Here is an 8569-nt window from a genome sequence, read left to right as displayed (position 1 = left end):
CTCAACACCCACTCATAGTTCGCTAGGGGGCTGTCCAAGGGCCTCACTGGTAGCTCCAGCCCTGTACCTGCATCTTGTGACATGAGGTTCTCTTCTCAATGCCATTTCATAAAATTTTGACTCAGTACACATGACAGGTCAGCTCAGAGTCAAATGAGACCGTGTGTTCTGAGACAGACAGTTAAGACCTAGAGCAGTCAAAGAAGTCAGCTGCTCTCACAGGCACCAAATGCTGGAGGACCTGGGCTCTTCACACCACCACATATCAGTCACTGGGCCACTCTAGGCACCCTTTCCCAAAGTGAATTTTTACCAAACAGGACAAAATTCAACTGGATCACACAAAAATCTGACGTGCTGAGAGAAAGAAAACTTGATTAGAAGAATGGGTGTGAGGGCAGTGGGAAGAGACTCCAAAAGGTTCTCATGTGTCCAGGCGCTGGATCTCAGGGCGACTATCCACATCTCTAGATTCAGTGCGAGCTCGGATGTAGTCATTAGCGCTCTGCTGGCGAAGGCTGACTCTCCATTTCTGCACGGCCAGGAATGTGCTCACTGCATAGGCTGCTGTTGCCAAGAAGCCAAATATCTAAAATACACAGTCACAGTTTACCCTTGTGCATGAACACTGAAGCTGAAGCTGGGTGTTGTCATAGCGACCATAGCAACCCAAGCAGTGTGCAGCCCCTTCCAGCAGTACCAGTCCCCCAGCCCTAGTTGATGCACAGCTACCCACACAGAAGAAAAATCTAGGCTGGCATGAAGATAACTAAGAGATCTTTTAAATCTATTTCTTATTTCTTTTTCTTTCAGTTTTTTTTTTTTTTTTTGAGAGAGAGAGAGAGAGAGAGAGAGAGAGAGAGAGAGATAGAGATTAGATTCTCTTTGTAGCTCTGGCTGTCCTGAAATTTGCTCTGAAGACCAAGCTGACCTTGAACTCACAAAGATACAACAGCCTCAGCCTCCCAAGTGCTGGGATTAAAGTATACTCCAAAACTGCCTGGTTTGTTTACTTACTATTTCTCTCTCTCTTCTCTCTCCCTCTCTCCTCTCTCTCTCTCTCTCTCTCTCTCTCTCTCTCTCTCCCCCCCCCTCTCTCTGGGGGAGAGGGACAGGAGTGTCAAGCATTTGGTGGTCAGAAAACAGCCTTGGCTGTCAATCCTCTCTTGGAATAGCCAGTGAGGTCCCTGGACAGTCCCATAGTGAGCCATGGTTGGGTGTTGAGTCTGGGTAGTTAGTTCCATCCTCCTGACTGCCTATTCCAGCCCTGTACCTCTGTCTTGTGGCATGTAGTTCTCTTCTCAATGCTAGACAACCCCATGAACCTCCGGGGATTTCCCTCTCCCCATCTTGCCTTAGGACTACTGGGATTACATATGTACCTGTTACTATATCTGGCTTTACATGCGTTCTGGTAACTGAAACTCAGGATCTCATGCCAAAATGGCAAGCACTTTACCCACTAAGCCAACCTCTCAGTCCATTATCTTTTTAAAATATGTATTAATATTATTGTTATTATTATATTATTTTGAGGTTCTCACTATGCGGCCTTGGCTGACTTGGAACTTTCTATGTCAAATTTAAGGCAACCATCCTGCCTCCAGAGTGTTGGGATTACAAGTACCCACCACCACACCTGGCATTAAACTTATTTTATTTTTAAATCACAAAAGTACCTCTTTTAGTGCATGTAATTCACTATTATTAGTCCCAAAAGCAAAAATATAATGTAGACCAAATATGATATAGAAAGAATAGACTCTCACATGAGAACCCCACAGTAAGCCACCAAGCCCATGTTCTGTATCACCACAGCCACTACTGCCTCTCATCTGGGCAGCACCAGGCAAGATGAAGTAGGGTTTTAACTATTTAGTAATGGATCTCATGATCATTACTAAACCATGGTCAGTTTCATGGTTTTCAAAAACTTGCTTATTACATTCATTTATTCATTATTTTGTGTGTTAGGGGATGTTGGCACATGGGTGGATATAAGAGGATAATTTGTAGGGGTCAGCCCTCTCTTCCCATGAGAGAGCTAGGGCCCTTTACCTGCTGAACCATCTTGCTGGCCTGATTGCAGTGGTTTTTTTAAAGCCTCTTACCTACCCTCACCCATCACAAAAGTATTACGTGTTCTTTATTATCTATTTATTTGGTTTTTCAAAACAGGGCTTCTCTGTATTATTTTGGAACCTGTCCTGGAACTAGTTCTGTAGACCAGGCTGGCCTGGAACTCACAGAGATCTGCCTGCCTCTCTCTGCCTCTCGAGTGCTGGGATTAAAGGGTGTGCCACCAATGCATGGCTGATACGTGTTCTTTATAAATCAATAGCAAGGCAGAAGAAGGGCATCAAGAGTGAACCCTTTCTAATATCTGACCACTGCCTTTCATCTCTTGGTACTATCAAGGCCAGGATAGGGAAGACCTAAAGGAGGGTGGATAGGACACATGCCAGGAGACAGAGGAGAACAAGTCTCAGAAGCTACAAACTCAGCCTGTTTAAACCCATCTAGCCTGCTTACCACGGCAGCAATCTCTGCTCCGGTTCTGTGGTTTAAAGCAGCCAGTACAATTGAAGCAATAAAGAAAAAGAAAGTGCTGAGTCCAGTGTTGACCAAATCCTAAAGAAAAAGAGAAAGTAGAATTACTTGCAAAGCAACTAAAAAACTTTCCAACTAAGGCCCATGAAGCTCATTTCTCTTGTGCCTCAATCTCAGTCTTGGTGTCACAGGGATATTTACTCACTGGAAGTGGAAGAGAGTATTAAGGGTTTACAATACCGTCTTGACTAGAGAGCAACCAAAACTGGTACCATTCAGGATTTGAGTCAATTAATTCACCTGCAGTGCTGAACATCGAACCCAGGTCTTTTACATATACAAGCCAACAGCCTGCCAGTGTCATCTTTTCATTTTAGTTTTTGAGACATGCATCCTTGTCTGGTCTGGAGCTTGCTATGTTGACCAGGACGGCTTTAAACTAAGAGATCCACCTGCCTCTACCTCCCAAGTGACGGCAGTAAAGGTGTGCATCACCATGCCTGGCTATTTGTCACCTTTTAAAAAAGGTTTTCATATCATTGAGATATCATTAGGTCAAGCTTTCCAAGAATACAAATGTACTGAAACGGGAGCACCTTCCAGTATTCTCTTTCCTGTATGGCATCAAAAACATGGCATTCATACATTGAAAACATACTTTCTTAATATTAACAGACTTTCAAGCTTCTATGTCACCAAAGCCTGGAGGATTTTCAACAAGCAAAGTGAGTGAGATTACTAAATTATTGCTACATAAATGTGATTGGTGCATTTCTTTTGGAAAGGACAGTAATGATGGGGGAAGTCATTCTGTAAATATGTTTCTCTTACTGATTAATGAATAAAGCCCTGTTGGCCAATAGGAAAGCAAGATAGGCAGGACTAGGAGACAAGGAGGATTCGGGAAGAGGGAGGGAGGAGATTCAAAATGTAGGACCAAGAGAGAACTCCGGACCCTCTCTCTGGTAAGATAAGACCACGTGGGAATATTTAGAATAATAGGAATGGGTTAATATTTAAGACAGAGCTAGCGAATAAGAAACGCTAGTAACAGGCCAACAGCTTTATATTTAATACAGTGTCTATGTATGTTATTTGGGGCTGGCATGGTTCTGGGACCAGGTGGGTAGAAAAACTGCTCATAACACAGTAACACAGTGATTATGAGTCACTGCCACACGGGACCTAACCAATGAATGACTTGAGATAAGCTGTTGTGTTTCTCTGTGTTTAAAGTGGTAATAATCCCTTCCTCCTGGAGCTGTTCTGGGAAGCAAATGGATGAGTCAAGCACAGAGTCTGGCCCACAGCTAGGGTCCTCCTTTAGGCATTCACCAGCACTTTTGTTATTCCTGCTCTAGCATCAGGTCCTCAGTGTCCTGGGTCACACCTCATAGGCTCTGTGAGCTTCATTGGAGGAGAAACAGTAGGGAAAATATAATCTGTTTATGTGGTTGGCTGACTACACTACCAACACTGGCAGGTCCCTCAGGTCTAGCCTGATTCCCAAAGGTTGATTTTTTTTCTTTCTTTAATTTTTTTTTTTTTTAAATATTTTATTTTTGAGACAGAGTCTCACTTATAGCCTTGGCTGGCCTAGAATTCGTTATGTAGATCAGGCTTAAACTCATTGAGATCTGACTGCCTATGCCTCCCAAGTACTAGGATTAAAAGCACATGCAATTATCTCACACCCTGCCAACACTCTATCTTAATAGTACATCCTTGTGTAGCAGAAACCCAGAAGCCAGGGCTCCTACTGAGCTTCTGCATGGGCTAGAGGAAAGCTTCAAAGCAGGGAGCATGGCCTCTGTTCAGAGCTGACTACCAGCTATCATATTATTTAGCACACCAATAACTGTTAACACAGGCACAGTTCTGCCTGGATCCACCAAATCAATGCATACCAGGAGCACACACGCCCAGTGACCTGAAGAAGTTGATGTTCAGAACCCAAGGCACTGAGAGAGGACTCATTCCCTTCTCTGTGAGAGCCAAGCAGCATACTCACTGTCAGATTCCAGTTGATCTGGGGGATCCTCATGTGAAGGTTGACACTGAAGAGAATCAGCAAGACCCCAGTCACCACAAATGCACTGCAGCTTACAAACTCAAAAAAGTAGAGGCCTTCACATGGGGAACACTCCATGATGGTCTCAATGCAGATGAATGCAATCAGGGCCAAAATCTAGCAAGGAAATTGGAAATACATGTATACATTTAGTACACATCTATAGACATACATGCCTGCTGTGTTTTTAAAACACAACTGCACAGTATACTGTAGCAGGGTTCTCCTCTGCAGAGAGCAGTGTAACTAACAGAAACATGACTAGCTTCAACTTGTAGGCAGAAAGAGGTAGAGGAATTGGAATGGAAGGTCAAGTTCCTAAAGAAAACAGTGAAGGTCCCTTTACTGCTATACTGAAACCAGCCACGCATGGTATGGCCCTTTTAGGCCCTTTGGTCCTCTGGAAAAAGGAGGAAAGAAAAGTTTCTCTGAAGTGTGCTAGCTATCCCTTTGATCTTCCTAAAAAGAAACACTCCAGCTTCTCTTTACCTTTCACATACTAAAGACAAAGAGCCTGTCTTCATTAGCTCATATGCTTTTGGAAAGTGGGTCACTGGATTTCATTAATAGGTGGGCTGGTAGTTTACTTTTTAAAAAAAAAATTTTTTTTTAAATCTTTGAATAGAATCAATTTCTTCTGAGAAGTCAAACATTCTAGCATTGTGCCCCAAAAATTCAAAGATCATAAAACAAAAGAGATACCAGTAGACATGGCCATATGAACATCCAGAGTCCAGGAGAAGAAGGGGGTCTCAGTCTATGTTACTAGCCCTCTAAGCAAGGGCCATTAATAACTAATGCCTGCTCAGTCTGGATTCCAAGACTCTACTCATAGAGTTATCCATGTCAGTCCTTTACCAGACCCAGTTCCACTTCCCTGAGACATAGGTCAATGAAGCAGAGGTAAGCTGTTCCAAGGCTCTCCAGAGCCAGCAATGCAGCATTCCCTTGGGTTGGTTCAAACTGTGGAAGTTCTACCTCAGTTTTTGCCCTTCTTTCCCCAAGTTTCGTTCACACCTTTCCAAGCTTCCAATGTTTCCTCCCCAAATCTTCCCTGTGGTTTTCCCTACCAGACATGATTTCAGTCCACCATCTAGGTGTTTGACAATAGTATTAGACCACCTCCCTCTACTCGTATGGCATCAAGGACTAAAATGTGCACAGAGGCAACAGGGGACTTGGTGAGCCACAACCTCACACCTACCCTTCCTGAATCTGTCAGATTCTCCCTCTGAAAGGAAAGTTGGCTCTGCCATTCCTGCTGTCAAACCATCCACCTTTCCTAACCTACATGTCCGCTTGCTTTTCTATCCAAATCAACACACAGGATATAGGTTTGTCTGTTAAGGGATACAAAAATCCATTTAAGAATTAGTTCAAGAGGTTCACTGTGTAGCATGATGGCCCAGCATCTCATAATAGATACAAGTTTTCTTAGTCCAATATAAGATGAAACAAAGTCACTTACTACTTGTAATTCTTCAAAGCATAGACCTTAATTCTCCACCTGAATTACAAACCTAACTCAGTTCACAAAAGGGAAACACTGAAATGACTTTTTTTTCTTTTCTTTTCTCTTTCTTTCTTTCTTTCTTTTTTTTTTTTTTTTTTTCTTTCTTTTTTTTTTTTTTTTTACTCCTGTAATCAGATCTACTATCTTGAACAAGAAATAACACACTGTGCTGATGAGTTACAAATATTTCTGGTACCTACCTTCGACCACATTTAGGTGGAAAGGTAACACTTAAATTATTAAAATAAAAATGGTTCAAGGATATGCAAATGTGATAGGTCACTCATTCAGCAATGAATACAACAGACAAGAAGCCCTGCTTGTGATCTAATAATGATGTTCAGAAGTTAAAGGGGAAAGCTAAATTGCTAAGAACAAAAGAGAAAGAATAAAGCACAGGAGGTGAATGAAGATGCCAGTAGGCAGCTTGTAGAAGCTGTAGACCTGTGTGGCTTTGGGAAGCTTGGCTGCTAAAGGGGGTGAGGGAAGCAAGAGAAGGCCCAGAGGGAAGCTGCTAGGAGCAAACTCTCTGGGGCTGCAGCATGGTAAGCACCAGGAAGATGCCCAGGAAGGAAGGCTAGATGCACAGGGACAAGATCTGGGCACACAGTTGGCCCGTGGTTCTCTTCTCTTTTTTTTTTCAGTACCAGGGAAGGGAAGAGGTACAATATGATTTGAGTCTCATATAGGGAGAAGACAGCAGGGAGAGGACCATTACAGAGGCTGGAGAACAGGTGGAGGGCCTCTGCAATGACCTAAAGGGGAGGGTGGCACAGAACAGGAAGGTGACAGCCCAGAGGGTAAGCAGGGGTAAGAATTCTGGACATATGCTCAGGGAAAAACCCATGGGATTTGATAACGAGATTTGAAAAGAAATGAGACCAATGTAATTCTAGAATTTTTGCCTGAGTGATTAAAAGAATGACACTGCTACACTGACATAAGGCAGCTTGCCAGAAATGAGCAGGAAAGATCAGGACTTTGGCTTGGGACATGCTAAGGCTGAAATAACCTGCAGGCTGGAAGGAAAGCTGGGCGGGAGACTAGCATCCAGGGTGTGGACATTCGAAAGGAGGAAGGCCTAGGGGTAGGCCTGGACTATCCTGGACGCAGATGACAGAAAGAACTAGTTGATTTAGACTTAGATCTCAGGTTGCCAGAGACCAATGGAAGTGTTAAACTGGCCCCGATCATCCACACCTCCCTGATATTCTTATTCTTGCTCCTGTAGCACAAAACAAAGGGCTGAGATGTTACTTGATTGTGCAGCTTGTGTCAGAAACATCATTGCAGAGGCTGACTTGTTCTCTCTCACTCCAAGGTTACACTACTATGGAGTGACAGCCAAGTGAAAAGATATGGTGGAAGCCAACATCCTGTCTAGGAGCACAGAAAGGAGCCACAGCTAAACCATTCCAGGATTCTTGATCTCCCAGAAGAAGCTGGGGGGAAACAAAGAACTACTGTCCCAAGCCACTAAGTTTTGGGAGTCATTAGTTACCCAGAAATAGATAATACACTAAGGGGAACTTCATTCATAATACAGCTACTATTAGCAAGCAGTACCTGCTACTCACTGGTTACCAAGAATCAAGTACTATATAGGAATTTCATGGATTACCATTAACACAAGCCTACAACATAGGCATCAGTCCCATCTTACAGATAAGGGAACAGGGAACAGGAGACAGGGCCAGGATTCATAGCCACAACCAGGACTTCTTGCTGCCTTACTCTACTACCTCCTACCAAAGTGACCACTGTTTTGTATATCTTAATGTGTTCCAAATACCAACAAAAAAATTACACAACAGTATAAGCCATATACAAAAATAAAACCATGTTAATGGGGCTGGAGAGATGGCACAGCAGTTAAGAGTGATAACTGTTCTTGTACAGAACTCAGGGATCATTCAGTTCCCAACACCCTCATCAAATGGCTCATAACTGCCTATATCTCTTGCTTCAGGGTATCTGATACTTTCAAGCCCCCAACCCTGCACATATGTGCCACAAATAAACTTACACAGGCACACACAGAAACACATCATTTAAGTTTTTTTTTTCATCTGTAGAGGCTAGAAGAAGGCATCAGATCCCCTGGAACTGGAGTTATAGATAGTTATGAGCTGACATGTGGTTACTGGGAATTGAACCTACATCCTCTGGAAGAATGGGAAGTGCTCTTTACCACTGAGCCAACTCTCCAGCCCAACACATAAATTTTTTAAATGTTAAAATCTATACACAGCCAGGCACTGGTGGTGCACACCTTTAATCCCAGCACTTATGCAGTAGAGGCAGGTGGATCTCTGTGAGTTCGAGGCCAGCCTGCTCTACGGACCTAGTTGCAGGACAAGTTCCAAAACAATACAGAGAAACCCTGTCTTGAAAAACCAAACAAAAAAAATAAATCTATACACAGAACCTTATAA

The 8569-nt window shown here is 43.2% G+C and overlaps 1 protein-coding gene across 1 annotated transcript in view; it reads right to left on the bottom strand.

Annotated features, from left to right (window-relative positions):
• Positions 1–311: 311 nt before the first annotated feature.
• Positions 312–8569, bottom strand: part of Cmtm4 (CKLF like MARVEL transmembrane domain containing 4) — a 39274-nt gene continuing 31016 nt past the window's right edge. Inside the window, exons 2-4 of the mRNA XM_051201632.1 lie at positions 4562–4738; positions 2533–2631; positions 312–589 (exon numbers count right to left, since the gene is read on the bottom strand). Of these exons, the coding sequence (XP_051057589.1) occupies positions 425–589; positions 2533–2631; positions 4562–4738 (441 nt within the window). The 3' untranslated portion in view covers positions 312–424. The remainder of the gene's footprint in view (positions 590–2532; positions 2632–4561; positions 4739–8569) is intronic.

Source organism: Phodopus roborovskii, unplaced genomic scaffold, assembly GCF_943737965.1.
Source record: "Phodopus roborovskii unplaced genomic scaffold, PHOROB, whole genome shotgun sequence".
Taxonomy (NCBI): domain Eukaryota; kingdom Metazoa; phylum Chordata; class Mammalia; order Rodentia; family Cricetidae; genus Phodopus; species Phodopus roborovskii.
The sequence above is the reverse complement of the archived record's forward strand: the minus strand, read 5'-3'. Positions and strand labels throughout refer to the sequence as shown.